The sequence below is a fragment of the Astatotilapia calliptera genome, chromosome 18, assembly GCF_900246225.1.
Source record: "Astatotilapia calliptera chromosome 18, fAstCal1.2, whole genome shotgun sequence".
Taxonomy (NCBI): domain Eukaryota; kingdom Metazoa; phylum Chordata; class Actinopteri; order Cichliformes; family Cichlidae; genus Astatotilapia; species Astatotilapia calliptera.
In genome coordinates, this window is record NC_039319.1 from 5,961,202 (window position 1) to 5,975,901 (window position 14,700).

General features: G+C 38.5%; 2 protein-coding genes across 4 annotated transcripts in view; both read left to right on the forward strand.

Annotated features, from left to right (window-relative positions):
• Positions 1-3,871: 3,871 nt before the first annotated feature.
• lactb2 (lactamase, beta 2) lies at positions 3,872-8,280 on the forward strand. The gene is made up of 7 exons (XM_026150869.1): positions 3,872-4,094; positions 4,618-4,778; positions 4,975-5,095; positions 5,361-5,539; positions 6,093-6,241; positions 6,709-6,796; positions 7,377-8,280. Exons 1-7 carry the CDS (start codon positions 3,973-3,975, stop codon positions 7,418-7,420), a joined length of 864 nt encoding a protein of 287 aa, XP_026006654.1. The 5' UTR covers positions 3,872-3,972; the 3' UTR covers positions 7,421-8,280.
• A 1,398-nt stretch (positions 8,281-9,678) lies between these two features.
• Positions 9,679-14,700, forward strand: part of LOC113009960 (nuclear receptor coactivator 2-like) — a 54,995-nt gene continuing 49,973 nt past the window's right edge. For 2 of the 3 annotated variants that reach the window (XM_026148667.1, XM_026148670.1), the window contains exon 1: positions 9,679-9,950. The gene's annotated coding sequence lies outside the window, so the exon portion shown is untranslated. The remainder of the gene's footprint in view (positions 9,951-14,700) is intronic. The other variant, XM_026148671.1, reaches the window with a different exon arrangement.

Consider the following 14,700-nt stretch of genomic DNA (forward strand, 5'->3'; position numbering starts at 1 on the left):
GTTTTACTCATTAAGCTTTCAAATTAAGATGCCATGACAACCCACTGTCTGCTTTAGACCACAGGAGCAGTCTGCGGGCCTCTCACTCAATACCCAGTTTGTATAAATTATTACAAGTATGAACACAGCTCCTCGTAAAGATGAGTGCGGATTTGTCGTGAGATCAGACTCCCACATTTACACTCTATACTGTTCCTGAGCTCCTCTCCCACCCTCTTTCTCTCCCCCAGTCATTTACATTTATATTGAATTAGAAACCATGGTGGAGAGCGAGTGGAGGCAGCCGAGACTGATTATAATGGGAGATTACGGGCCGACTGCACCACCATTATGTTGTGTAATTACAAAGAGAGAGAGAGAGGGGAGGGTGGGGCCGTTGGATTCCCCAGTTGCCAGGGTCTATTTCATTTAGGGAAATAATGTCTCGCTGCTTTCCCCTCCACTTATTCCACCTGTAAATATTATAGAGAGCTGAATCCTTCCCTCTTTTATGCCTGATTTTATGGGTCATGATTTATGGGAGACAAATATCAGACAAGGTGTTAAGGGGGATGTGTGAGTCGTCCATCGGGCGATTTATCGCTGCATCTCGATCTGCTTTTGGCTTCGTTTGACTGCATCGATCTGATGTTGTAATGCATGTAGGAATCCTGGTCATGCACTCAGGAAAATACCTAATGACCTCAACATAATGGAAAGCCCCTTGGAAATAATCATGTGTTGTATTTCCCTTCATAAAGTGATGTGGGAGGGAGGTTACAGAAGAGGTGTAGAGTTTATTTCCTGTACTAAGAGAATAGTAATAGCCAAGAATGTGTTGGTCAGTTAAAAAGGAAATTACAGAAGACACAAATAAAATATCCCTCCATAAAAATCCACTGACGGCTAAGCTGAATTTAACACACAGTAAAGACCTGAAACCCAAACAATAAAACTTTAACAGATTAATGAACAAGATTTTCCACCCACTCTCACCAAAGGAAACTTTATTTCAGTTTATCTATGTGGCACTTTAAAGATTATAGGGTTAAAAGACATTCAGAAAAAGAACATTTAGTCCTTTATGAGTAAGAAGGGTGCCTTCTACCTTTCCTTGTCTTTTTGAAAATCCTGGCTTCATGAGTTCAACACAAGTTTGTAGCGATGCCTAATAATCAGTCAATCATTAAACATGAATGATTTAGTCCAGGGGCATGAAACCTGAGTGAAACTTTAACTTGCTGATTTATTTTTTACTTCACTATTGTACTGAATTTCCCTCAAGAACTTCATGTGATGTTTAAAAATATAAACAAAACAAAAAATAAAAAAGAAGGTCCCCATCTGACACACAGTCTTGAGTCTTTAAATGATTCCCCTCTGTTCTTATGATGAATGTGGACATATTGTTACAAACTGTTCACAACTTAAGCCAACAAGCTATGGAGTTACAACTGACATTTAGTGCTAAACTGTGTACTTTCTAGTCCTTACCAATTACAGTCCACTGTTTAGAAAGTTGCTTGTCATCACGCCCACTTGCACTGCATATCTCACAACTTTTTGATTCCATCTTAGTCTGTAAGAGATCCCCTGCTCATTATAGGAAACAAAGCAGAGGCTGTCAGCATGCATAGCTCACCATGTTTAATCTGAGTGTATGAAAAGATAAAGCTCTTGAAATCTGCTTTAATTAAGAATTTAAAATGATAAAAACTGATTCCAAGTATGTGTCATGTGTGATTTTGGTAGCATCTTTAAGCATACGCACTTATCTCTGCAATGTTTTTGCACTAACTCTTCAAACATACTGTTGACTCTGTAAACTATTCATATGAAATTCACCAGCCCGGCTGTAAAAGAGAGATGCACGTTTAATCTCATCTTGAAGATTAAACTATCATCCAAAGAGAAAACTTAGCAAAGCACACTTATTCAGACATCCAACAAAACTAACAACAATATTCTGCAAATGAGTACTTTCTGTAAGGCTAACTTCTAATACTGTGTAGCACCGTTATCCGTTGTACTATCTAGCTGATGTACAGTTACATAGATTTCAGAACATTTGCTTTGATTGGGCGTCATTGTGGTGAAATCTACGAGGCAGTGGGACAGCTGATTAAATGAGAAAATGAAATGAAAAGCAGAACAAAATAACTCTTTTAATTACATTGTCAGGCATTATGGCATTGATGGGTACAGAGTGGGAATAGCACCTAACTTAATTCTAAGTGTCAAATCACATTTATTCAAACAAAATATAATGAATTTCATTCCCAAATTGCCTCCAGGATCATGTCTTATAGCACCTATAAGCAAGTTTTCTTATTTTTTGGGCTTAAAAGAGCAAAGCAGGGCTTGATGTAGGACATTCCTGGAACACCTCTACTGTCTCCAAGAAGAGACAATGGAGAATCAAAGCAAAGTCCTCAAAGGTTTCTGATAAAAGCCTGAAGTGGTCAAATACTACCAGCATGCAAATGTTTGTTTGTTTTTTAAAGCAGCACTCTTCTGCTCATCCAATGGACATAATTCCTCTTAGAATACACTAGCTTGTCTTTTCAAGCTTGTTGTACTTATGTAAAAGATATATATGTGTGGTTTCTACTGACTAATGCACACAAATTGCTACATAGACAAACTACCAAACATGAACACACTTTTAATGAATGAGCAAACGAAGCAAATGAGCCAATAAACCAATGAGCTTCTCAGAGAAGGCTAGTTCATAACATCTCTGTGTACACGTGAACCCACTGGACTACAAATCAGAGTATTTGTTTTATTTAAACATAGCATTAGTGCTGCAGTTTAAATAATAATAATAATAATAATAATAATAATAATAATAATAATAATAATAATAATAATAATAATAATAATAATAATAATAATATTTTTGTAAAGCTGTTCTCATCCTATGTGTTCAGTCCATGGGCCTGCTGCAAAATTCCCTTAAAACAATTGCAAAACTTTCTTAATGTATTCCCAAATATATATATGAAACTTCATTAACTACCCTGTTTCAAACAGTTTTTAATGATTTTGACTGACCTGAAACCGCCCATAGTTCAACTTTCAGGATTAATGACAGCAACATTAGCCATTCGACCAGATAGTTGTCATATTTGAGGTTAAAATTAATAAAGTTACAAAGCGTGATTATCCTTAATAATACTCAGTCTGACAAACACTGATAATCTTGGATTTTTAATTATATATTCACAATGTGCCAGCCTGGGTATGAGGTGACTCAAACTGGACAATGGCCCCATCTAGTGTTTGGTTTGTACTATTGCTTGTAAAAGACCGGTTTAGTCTTTACGGGGATTTTTGGAGCTGTCATTATTTTTCTCCTATAAAATAATTCGAATTATATAGAACTGGGTTATGTTCATATATGGCACTAATATACATGGGTTGTTTGTTGAATGGGCTCAAGCAGTACTGACCCAAAGAAAAGAAGGTCCTTGTTTTAACCTGCAAAATATCTAAGAAAGTGACACGAAAATGCTGTGTAGTGACAAAGACATTAACAACAAAGACAACAAAGAGCAGTAAAACCACAGAAACCTTTTTCCCCACAATCCACACATGCCTATCAAAAGTACACGTGTGAAAATGTGAGTCAGTCAGATGTGGTGGGAGATGTAAAGATGCGATAGGTTTACCCAGTCAGTTTCGAATTGAAAAGATATACTGTAAAGTACAGCATGAAATAAAGTTACAATAATAATGTGAAAAAGAACATAAGATAAAAGGCACAGCAGTACTGACAGCAAGCTTTAAGTGACACATTTAAAATGGGTGATAGAGGATCGTGTCAAAACACTGACGCGGATGAGCGAGCTCAGGACTTTTATTTTGAAATCTTCCTTAGTACGTACAGGAAGTAAACAAGTTTTATATCCTGTATGAGATTCTCCTGAACTTTTACTTCTGTATGTTTTGTTATTTTGTACTGATGATAACTTCACGCCAGCTGGAGCTATGAGCGCCATTATTCCTCGCATAGAGCAGTTGTCTGCTAGAGTGGTTCGGGTTTTGGGCTGTAACCCGGGACCGATGACTCTGCAGGGAACCAACACTTACCTGGTCGGCACAGGCAAAAGGTGACTCTAGTCGAGCCAGTAGTGACGTTGATCATTTTCCCAAAAGGAAACATGAGTAAATGTGTTGTCTGTTTAGCTCATGTGTATTTGAAAGGGACTAGCTGGCCAAAAACTTGACACTCCTTTTCCGTGCAATGTCTTAGCTTGTAGAAATGGGCGCTAATGCCAAATTCCATTTAAAATCTTTTAACTTGAGCATTTTCGCGCTTCTGGATAATAAAGGTGACAGATGGAACAAAGCTGAAATTGTGAAATTAATTGCCAGGGTCTTTTTGTTTCTTCGGCATATACTCAATATAATAAATAATAATAGTTTGGAGTAATATTTAACAAAAATAGTAGACTACGTTTGCAGTGAAAAGGAGCGCTTAGTTCTCTGTAATGTGAATAAAACAGCTATAAAACAATAGCCAACTATAAGACAGAACAATGGAGTACTCATCGGTAGAGTTGGAATATATGAATATGCATAGTTACCTTTAAAACCCTTTGGGTGAATATATAATGAGCAATTATATTCCAGACGGGTGCTGATAGACACGGGGGAACCTGCTGTGCCTGAATACATCAGCAGCCTGAAACAGGCACTGAAGCAGTTCAGCACCAGCATCCAGGAGATCATCGTCACACACTGGCATCACGACCACACAGGTGGAGTAGAAGATATCTGCAGGGACATAACTGGTGAGCCCCTGAATGTGTGGGTATAGTTGGGTTACTTCACCGTTCATCATTACTGTAATCATGAAATCTATCTAAAAGCCACCTTCTAATGAAAAATCTGTTATTAGTTTAGTGAATCAAAAACTGCCTGTACTTTTTTGGCTTAGAGACTCAGTGAGTCAGTATTCATTTCTTAGGGGGTTTTTTTATCTTGCAGGTTCTGAGGTCCGAGTCAGCAAACTGCCTCGCTCCAACAAAGCAAGAGAGACAGCAGGAAGCAAAGACTACAATTACCTAAAAGATGGAGATGTTGTTGAGACGGAGGGAGCCACACTCAAGTCAGTTCAGTTTTTACACGTTGTGAATTTATAAAAGAGCATTAAAAATACATCTGTCATAATATACACAGAAGAACAATAGCTCAAAGACTTTTTCAGGGTGAAAATATACAAACCAATATCATGAAATCTGCTGCAGTACCAACAAAAAATAAAATTTGTTAATATTCCTTTAGTTATGGTTATTATCATTCTGCACACTGACATGGCTTTTGTCTGAATCTACAATCAGACAATTGAGCAGAGAGCCATTTCTTTTTCCCAGAGTGCTTTTCACTCCGGGCCATACTGATGACCACATGGCCTTGGTGCTGGAGGAGGAGCGGGCTATCTTCTCTGGAGACTGCATCCTGGGCGAGGGCACGGCCGTGTTTGAAGACCTCTACGACTACATGAAATCTCTGCAAATCCTGCTGGACTCGGAGGCTGACCTCATCTACCCTGGTGAGCAAGGATACGCTGATGCTTGGCCCTCTGTTTTATTTCTTAAAAAACCCTCTGGATAATGTTTTTTTCCCCCCCCTCAACCTGTTTGCACACAATCACACAATGTGGTACATCATCACTACACCAGTGAGAAATGTATATTTTAATAAAAAAATGTAGGTAAGTCTAGTTTGATACACCATTCTGCAGATACCATGCTGTATCACAGATCATCGTCTCCATTATATTAGATAATGGTGAATTGTTTTTCCATATTTATTGCGAGGAGTGTTTCATGACATTGTTATAAGTTACTCTATGACTTCCACTTCTAAGATCCGCACCTATTCACTCACCGAAACGCCTCGAATAATTCTTTTTTTATTTTTAAACCAGTGAATATTTACCTTATTTTCAAAATAGCTGCCAATAAATTGTCCGTTGATCGACTTTACTTGTTTCAGAGCTACCGGCTGTGCTTCTTTGAGTTCTGCCTCTCTGACGTGCATTCATTTAACAAAGTCTTTCCGATGACTGGAGAAAAAGCTTGCTGCTGCTGTTCTCTGTGCAGGCCACGGACCTGTGGTTCAGGATGCTGGCTCTAAGATCAGACACTACATCAGTCACAGGGACCAAAGAGAACAACAGATCCTGGCAGCCATTCAGGATGGAGCAGGAAAGCCTTTCAGTTCCATGGAGCTTGTCAAGATTGTGTACAAGGTCAGGAAAAACCTTCTTTTCCTTTGATGCTGTTTCCAGCTTGTTGTCAAAGGTAGACTGGGTAGACTTCTACCAGTAATTCTACCATCTTTGACCATGGAAGCAATCTAATCCCTTCTGATTACATTCTAAATGGGCTGGCACTGCTGTACTTGTCTGATCTTGTCGATGTTCACACTCATTGCAGAGCATTTGTTTCTGCTAATCAGATGATCAACAATATTACAAGAAATAGACTTAAAAAGAGAGAGATTAATAATAACTCAGAATTAAATGCAGAATTAAACGGTTTCTTGAAATGTTTCTGTTTTATTATTGGCTGCCTGTGAAGCACTTTTCTCAGCTCTGGTGGTTTAGCATGTGCTATACAATTGACTTTGACCTTGGCCTGATCCCATACAGACTGATCTGTTTTGAGGCTGGATCACAAAAAAATGACACTGAAACTTGTGTTGCTTTTCTCTCAGGACACACCTAAACACCTGCACCAAGCAGCTAATGTGAACCTGGTTCATCACTTAAAGAAGCTGGAGAAAGAAGGCAGAATCAGTCTGGGTATGGTCTCATTTACTTCCTTTACAAATAAGTTCCAGCAGATACTGTAATGATTTAAATATGATCCAACAAAATAGACGTATCTCACCATGTTGTTTTTTTTAATGCCTCAGCTCTGGCAGCAGCTCTTTGTTGCTGCTGGGAAATTTCTGCTCATTTGGTACAAAGGTTTGCTTGGACTCAAAGAAGGCCTGATTAGATTTTGGTGACCAAAGATCAAAGTCTTTGTGACTTCACATCTATCCTATTCTTTCGAACGTGATATATCAGGAATATCTAGGGAGGGAGGAACATGATTATATCAGAGATACGTGTTCTCTTAGACTCATAGATGAACTGATAAGAAATCAGTGGTCAAAGTTCAAGGTAACTGTGACCTCATGAAACCAATTTCTGTCCTGTAACTGATGAGTCTGAATAGACAGGTTGTAAACTTCAACATGCATGGTGAGCAGAGGTATACGACTGTGAGTTGGTAGTTTTAGTTACTATACTTTAGGACTGCAGGTTAATTATAACTGTGCTGCTGTCATTTAGAAAATTTGGCTGTGACACAAATGTAAACCTTTCTTTCCCGCAGTGAACGAATCTTCACAGAGCAGCAAATGGAAGAGCAATCTGTGACATCCACTGACAGTGAGATGAAATGGAGCGTTGGGCTGGGATTTTCAAGATCAACAGCTAATGATTTTTGAATGCGAGATGATTGCTTTCAGCGCTATGTTTGTGCTGTACACCAGTGCTGATTGAGAAATGTTCTAGAGGAAAAATCTGTTGTATTAGTCACACCCATTGCTTCAGATATTTCACAACTCAAAACACACAAGGCACAGAAAACAAAGGGACTCACCAGGACTGAGCTGCAGCCTGTGTTATAGTTAAACAAGGCTAAAATTTGCCTCAAGGTCAGCCGCCTGTGGCCGCATGAAGAATAACCTCATCCCCTAACACTTCCCCTGTCTCCCCCCCCCCCCCCCCTAATTAAAACTGCTTAACTGATTCTATGTCTTCTTTTTTTTGAGTTGAGGCTGTTAAAGTGAGCTTTTTGTGTTGATTTAAAAATAATTGTCAGCATTGTCTTCCATTTAACAATACTTTCTTGTCATGTAAGTGGGATGAGTAGGATTTATACAGTATAAAATGAATGTACTGTACTTTATTTTACTGAGTTTTGTATATAATGAAGCCCAGAAAGTAAATAATCTCATAACATTTGTCATTGAGTTGTTATTTATGAGGCTGGCACTTCCCTATCACAGGTGTGTTATTGCAATATCTCAAGAAAGGTTTCATGTGGGTAAAAGGAAATTCATTGCTTAACTGTTCAGCTGTTTCTGGGTATAGAATTTTTTTATGCAGGCACTCGGTTAAGAAAGATTTGTCAAATAAAGCATAAAGTGTGTGTATGGGAATGGGAACTGGGGAAAATAAAACATTTTGGTGCTTTCCCAGACTGTTGACCGTGACACAATGAGAAATCTAAATAGTGATGTGTACAGAAATATATTTATATTTTATATCCAGCTGTTTTCTCCCTTTGCGAACTTTAAGCCATCTGTCTTTTCAGTCATGTTAATGAATCTCTAAACTTTGCACTGGAAATGCTGCACACACACAGTCAGTCGCTAGGTGGCAGTATCTCTTAATTTTATGGCAAAATTCATCGTACCATGGTCAGTTACAATAATTTGCATTATAATTGTTCTAGTTTTTTAGAAACTTGTTTTAAAAAAATATTATATGTAAATATGCGATGGAATACTGTGAAAAAAAAGGTTAAAATTAAACTGTGAGTGAATTATGTACATGGACCTCCATGTTTCCCTTTTCAACATTTTGCTCATTTGGGATTCAGTTGTGTCTTTACTGAAAATCTCTCACCTTACACTAAAAAAAACTGCAGTGCATAACTAATGCAGGACATTTGATGGACACCTAACACCTATACGGTGTATTGTGGACAGAAATATAATTGTAGGTTTAATTTGTGAAATACACTTTCACATATATAGGCCACTGTCAGAGCGTCTAAATCTTAGAACTGTATGAGCATGTTTATGGCATTCACTAAGTATTGGCAAAGGGAGAACATGTATTTAAGAGACTACAGGAAAATATTTTGTAAGTTACTAACTACACCCTACATACTATATCTGGAAGCAGCGGTGTCAAACAAGGGGGGCAGAACCAGCCTGCAAGAAAGAACCGATCTTGCTCACTGGATTGTTTGCAAAGTTTTAAAATTTCAGTCAAGTTATTCATAATTTCGCACTGCAATACCTGGTGAGTCACTGTCAACAAAGTTCTAATTATAGATTAAAATACTACAGCTGTTTAATTCCAAGAACTCTTACTTCATGTCACCTGTTCTGGTCTCAAACTTTAGGATTATGGCACTTTCTGAGTTGCATCAAAGATGGTGGAATTCCTAATCTGTTGACTATGACTGTGACGGCCGGTTGTTATCTTGTTTTATATTTTGGCCACCCCCATTTTTTTATATTAATTTGTAATTTAGGTTATATTAACTTTCTGTTGTCTTATACAGCTGTTTAAATGCGCTTTATAAATACGTCTTAATTAATTATTTGCACATCTGCGTTAAACTGTAATGCACACGTAATACAACATATTGCTGAAACTGCGTTTTTAAAAGTATCATACGTCGTTCACCATTTGTTCTATAAATGTGAATGTTCCCATAACGAAAAAGAAAAAAGGGACTTTATATGGGTGTCTTATTTTGGTGGTTTACTTTTCTTTTATCGCAGTCAGAACTGACAAAACAAAAAGTCACAAACTATCTCACAAATAAAATAGAAATAAAAATTGCATTCAGGGCTTTTAGTTCAGTTTTCCCTTTGAATAACTAGCTGACGGGAGTTTGCGTGCACGAGTGAGGCTGAGAAAGGGCGAACTGCAGAGACACCCAGCTCTGGCGTGTGGTAATGAGATGAGTGGAGGTGGGGGTGGTGGCGGTGGAGACGGAGGAGGGGGGTCTACTGGTAAAGATAAACAGCCGAGCCGAGGAGCCTCTGAGCCAGATGAACATGGCGGCTCCGGTCCAGGACGCCGCTGCCGCTCCGTCCCGCTGACCGACATCTCCCCGACGACATCCCGCACGTCAGGCACCCACGGTCTCCCAAACTCTCAGGTAAGTTTCCCGTCATTCTCTTGACCCCCACTTCTCCCGTTAGTCCCACCTCCAAAAACACGTATTAACGTAAGGGCTCGTGCAAAGTGTCCACTAATTTAAATCGAGTTCTATACTAAAATGATGTGCATTTGTTGTTGTTGTTTCATGTTTTTTTGTTTTCCTTCATGGCGGTTCTACATTTTTATTGGGTAGTGAAAATATACCACAGGGTTAATTAGTTGATTACAGGAAATAACGTTATGTTCGTCCAGTATTTAAACGCGCAGGTCATTCATCCGTGTTCACGAACCGGGTCTGACGGCGAGTATACTTCGCTGTGTTTATCGGCCAAATCGGCTGATTGACAGCTATCACTACTGAAACGGGGTTTCGGGCGAAACTAGCTCGGTGGATAAAAATGCTAATTTCCGTTGGTAACCTGCCAAATCCACGACTAGGGTTCAAATGTTCGGCAGAAGAAGTGAACGCAGATTGGCTCTGCTGTTTGTTTAAGATGTTTAAGCAACCGTGTTACAACGGCACAAATATCCCAACCAGGACTTCGCCGTTTAACTTTTAACGGTTAGCTGTTTAAATCCCCTCTTCCTGATCGAGAGAAGCGACAACTGCTGGTTTATGTGAACCTCCGCTGTAGCCACAAGCGTTCAGTGCTCGCTTGTTGCTCCTGTTAAAGTTTCATGTAACCACCCATAATTAAACCCTCGTTGATCACAGATGGGTTTATCAGATTAAGACAGACATATAATTGTTTAACAGTGAACATTTTATGATATTGTCACACTGGTTCATATCGCTTTGACTTCCTCAAGCAACTCAGGCGTCAAGCAAAACAAACGCAAGCATACACTTCCGGTTTGTAGTTTCAAAGTAAAACCAGAGACGCTCTAAAAGAGCTGTTCCACTTCCTATTACTAATCCCATTGAACAGAAATTGGCTGAAATTCTGCAGCGGGCCCACATAAATTATTTTATTTTTGGAAATACAGAACACAGATCTAATATTTGTTTAATGTTCAGACTTATAAAACAACTTTTATGTCCTTTTCTCATAAAAACACTTCTGTTAATACATGCTAAGTAATTGTTTAGAATTTGTGGCACTTTACCAAATTAAAACAAGTTGTTAAAAGCAAAGTCAACCCACAAGATACATTTTAAAGTGTGTACATGTAGCAGCTGGTTGTGGTGGTCTAACTGCCATCAGGAAATAAAAATTTCTGCTTTTGTTTCAAGTTTCAAGCCTGAAACTAACATATCAGCTACAGTGAAGCAGTTCACAGCCATGTACCCAAGTCCCTCAAATACTTATTTCACTATAATTAACCCATAAACAAAGACCATAATGGAAATGTTAGAAGAAAAAATGTTTAACCCATAGAAATTGCTGGGATACCTCTATAGGATGCTATCAGAGGTCCAGAGAGCTAGTGTTCTTCAATATATTAAAATTTCCATGTTTTTGTTGTTAATTCAGTTTAAAGATACAATTGTAGGTAGTTCATAACTTATGTTATTTCATGATGGTATAATTCCAGCATTTAGTAGAATGATGTCACAGTTTAAATGGCTGTTAATAATAGATTTTTAATAATTAAAAAACAAGTGTCTTTTCCTTTTCTTCCATCTAATTTGACATAGTTTATCAGCTAGCTCTACTGTGTTGTGAGGGGATGCTTATCTCTCCAGAATGTGTTTTTTTTTTTCAGGTTTGAAGCTGCAAACAAACAATAATAAAAAGGCTAATTATCTGAAAGAACATGTTATTTCAAGTGATATTATCGTTTTAGTCCAGTGGGAATAGTCGTAGGTGAAAATCCATTAGAGACTGGTAGATGGATAGAAACTACTGACATTATTATCGTCATCATTTTTTTTAATGTATTTAAAGTCATAACAGGCTATACTCTGTAAAGATGGGAGGACGTCTGCTGGTTTGTCAAGAAGGGCGTTGTGTGATTTGAGACCAGGCGTTTAGGAAATGAGGGATATTTACATCAAACTTGCGTCTTTTTTTCATGATATATGATCCTTGAGAGTGCTTTCACTTTTGCTTTTCCTTTGTTATATGTGTATGCTGTTAAAAGCCAATTTGCAAAGCAAAAGCCAAATGATTTGCACTTTAGAGTGGCCAAGTTTGAGATATTACAATCATCCCTCTTATATATTCAGCAGATTGCTCCTTTTTGGACTACATAGCATGTGTATGTATGCTAACAGGACAGCATAGAATGAGGAGTGCGGCTGTGACAAAAACATGTCGTGCAGGTTTACGCTGAAAAGAAACACTCACAGCCCAGAACGTATTGTCTTGCAGTGAGGTGGGCCTTTTTAAATGCAGGCATAAGAATTTGTCTTTATTTGCTGTTGTGCTGGTTTCTCTGTGTTTGCTATTGTGCAGGTATCTTACTACAGGAAACCTGACAGTTTGCCTACGTGACAGGTGCCATCTGATTCCTCTGGAAATGTTATCTTTGAGGGCTGGGCTTATGATTTTTTTTGGGCTCTTTTAGGCTTATTTGCTCTTCCCGGCACCCAAAACTGAACTTTGAAAGGGATTGCAACATGTAGGCCAAGTGTTCAGGTTCTGTTTAACCCTTCTTTTTGTACCTTTTTTCTCTCTAAGGGGTTAAGAGGCATTATGCTATTTATGCATAGAAACAGTCAGGCAGCACAAAATACTGTGCATGCTTTGTTTTAGTCAGGGATTCACCTCTATCTGTTTGCTCTGTGTTTTTGTAACATTTTCATTACAGTTACAGAGTAGTGTCTTGTCTGATTAAATTCTAGCACATTACAATACAATGTTCAATGCCAAAACTACCTTATAGTGCTGCAGCAAAGTGCAGGAATGTACTTAAGTCCAAGATCTCAACACAAATTTGGCAGCCTGCCCAATGAGGGATCCTTAGTGGCTTGAATTCACTAAACCACATGAGGGCTCAAATAATGTCCTGACCAATGACGGCAGCAGCAGGAGAAGGAGGAAGGGCAAGGCTTGACTGTGCATTTCTCCTCAGTTTGTTTTCTATGACGTTTTATCCTGGGACAGCAAGGAAATAGATTCACACATTTAAATCATAGCCATCAATCCCTGATGTTATCCTGGTCTTGGATTTAAAATAAATCTAGTCCTAATTTAATGTGAGTGAATTAAATCAGATATAGACGTGAAAGTAGTGACAGACTAGAAAATAAACATGCCAAAATTGTAGCTGTAGCAAATTCAGGTGGTGAGCACTGGGTTCCGTATCTACTTAAGAGCAAACGTTGCCTTCAGTGTTTCTCACCCACAAGCTGATATTGTTAATTTGGGAATGATTTAGGGGGGTATTTAAATACCAGCACAACTGGTTCATCTGTACATCTACTAGTATTTACCAAGGGGTGTATGTGTGGGTGTGTGCATGCTTGTCGACTTATCTGTGTTTGTTTATGTCTGTCTCCTCTCTCTGCCACCAACTTATCAGACACACTCTGCCCCTGGCTTTCTGTCACGTAGCAGAGACAGTCGCCTTCCAGGTCTGATCCTCCTGAGACCAAGTGCTCTAATTAACCACACACACACACACACACACACACACACACACACACACACACACACACACACACACACACACACACACACACACCCATGTCACTGACTCCCCTGAAAGCTTCCTGTGGTGCCTGAAAACCATAATCACTGTAATATTCCCTCAGCAAAATGAATCTGCAGGATATTGTTACAGTATCTGATGATAACATACGTTTTACTTCTAAATCAAAGTGCATTGACTTGCAGATTTGAATACAAATTATCTCCTTAAACATTACTGAATAATAGGAAGTAACATAAAAGAGTCTTAGAATAGACTTCATATATGAGTGTTTAAAAGGTCAGACGATGTATTGGCTCATGCGCATTTTTTAAGTTATCTTGAATAAGTAAGAGACGATGCTTTAGATTGCAAAATGTTTAAGGCAGCCTATTTTGTACAATCTTTGTAATTGTTACACAGTTTCTAAATTAGTTCTTTCTTATCGTGCTAGATGTGACATACGCCAATACTTTATATCTGCGATAAGCTAATATCAGCTGATATCAGCTAGCCAATTCACTGGTTTTTATCATCTCTGTTGACACATTCAGTAGGTTATTTAACAAAGTTCTCCTTTTATTTATTTTTGTCCAACCATATTATTTTATTTGACCTTAATGTAAACAGTGAAAAGCCTTGATAAGGGTACTATATAAACCAGTGCAAAATGGAGCACATTTCAGATTGGAGAGCTGTAGTGAAAAATAGGTCTCCTTTTCCTTCTACAGCATTTGGCAGTATGTAGTGATATGGCTTTGTTCTGCAACATTCAGATACAGTGCATACACGATGGGAGCAGCAGCACCCTGACAATAGACATAACACTGATTGATGCAGGTATTGTAGATTCCACACTGACAAGTATATGAAGGCCTTCCTCGGCCTGAGTGACAAGAAGTCATGTAAAAAAGGATGCTTTTGGGTCCATGCTTACTGGTTCCATATGAATTAAGAGGGTAAATAGCAGCCAGATGCTGCTAATAAAATATGCTTCATTTTAGGTGTTTAGCACAATGCTGGAATTTCCCAGTGCTCAGAGAAACTGCAAGAAACACAAGGGCTACATCCTAGACTCTGCAGGCGTCAGTTAGCATGTTAAATCCTAAAGTACAAGGCCTGCATAGAGCCCTGTGAAAACTATATTTTTCACATGAGTGTTCATTAACGTG

Coding starts and splice junctions, on each gene's coding strand:
- lactb2 (XM_026150869.1), top strand. CDS start 3,973: ATGAGCGCCATTATTCCTCGCATAGAGCAGTTGTCTGCTAGAGTGGTT. Junction 4,779..4,974: donor TATCTGCAGGGACATAACTG/GTGAGCCCCTGA, acceptor TTTATCTTGCAG/GTTCTGAGGTCCGAGTCAGC. Junction 6,242..6,708: donor TTGTCAAGATTGTGTACAAG/GTCAGGAAAAAC, acceptor CTTTTCTCTCAG/GACACACCTAAACACCTGCA.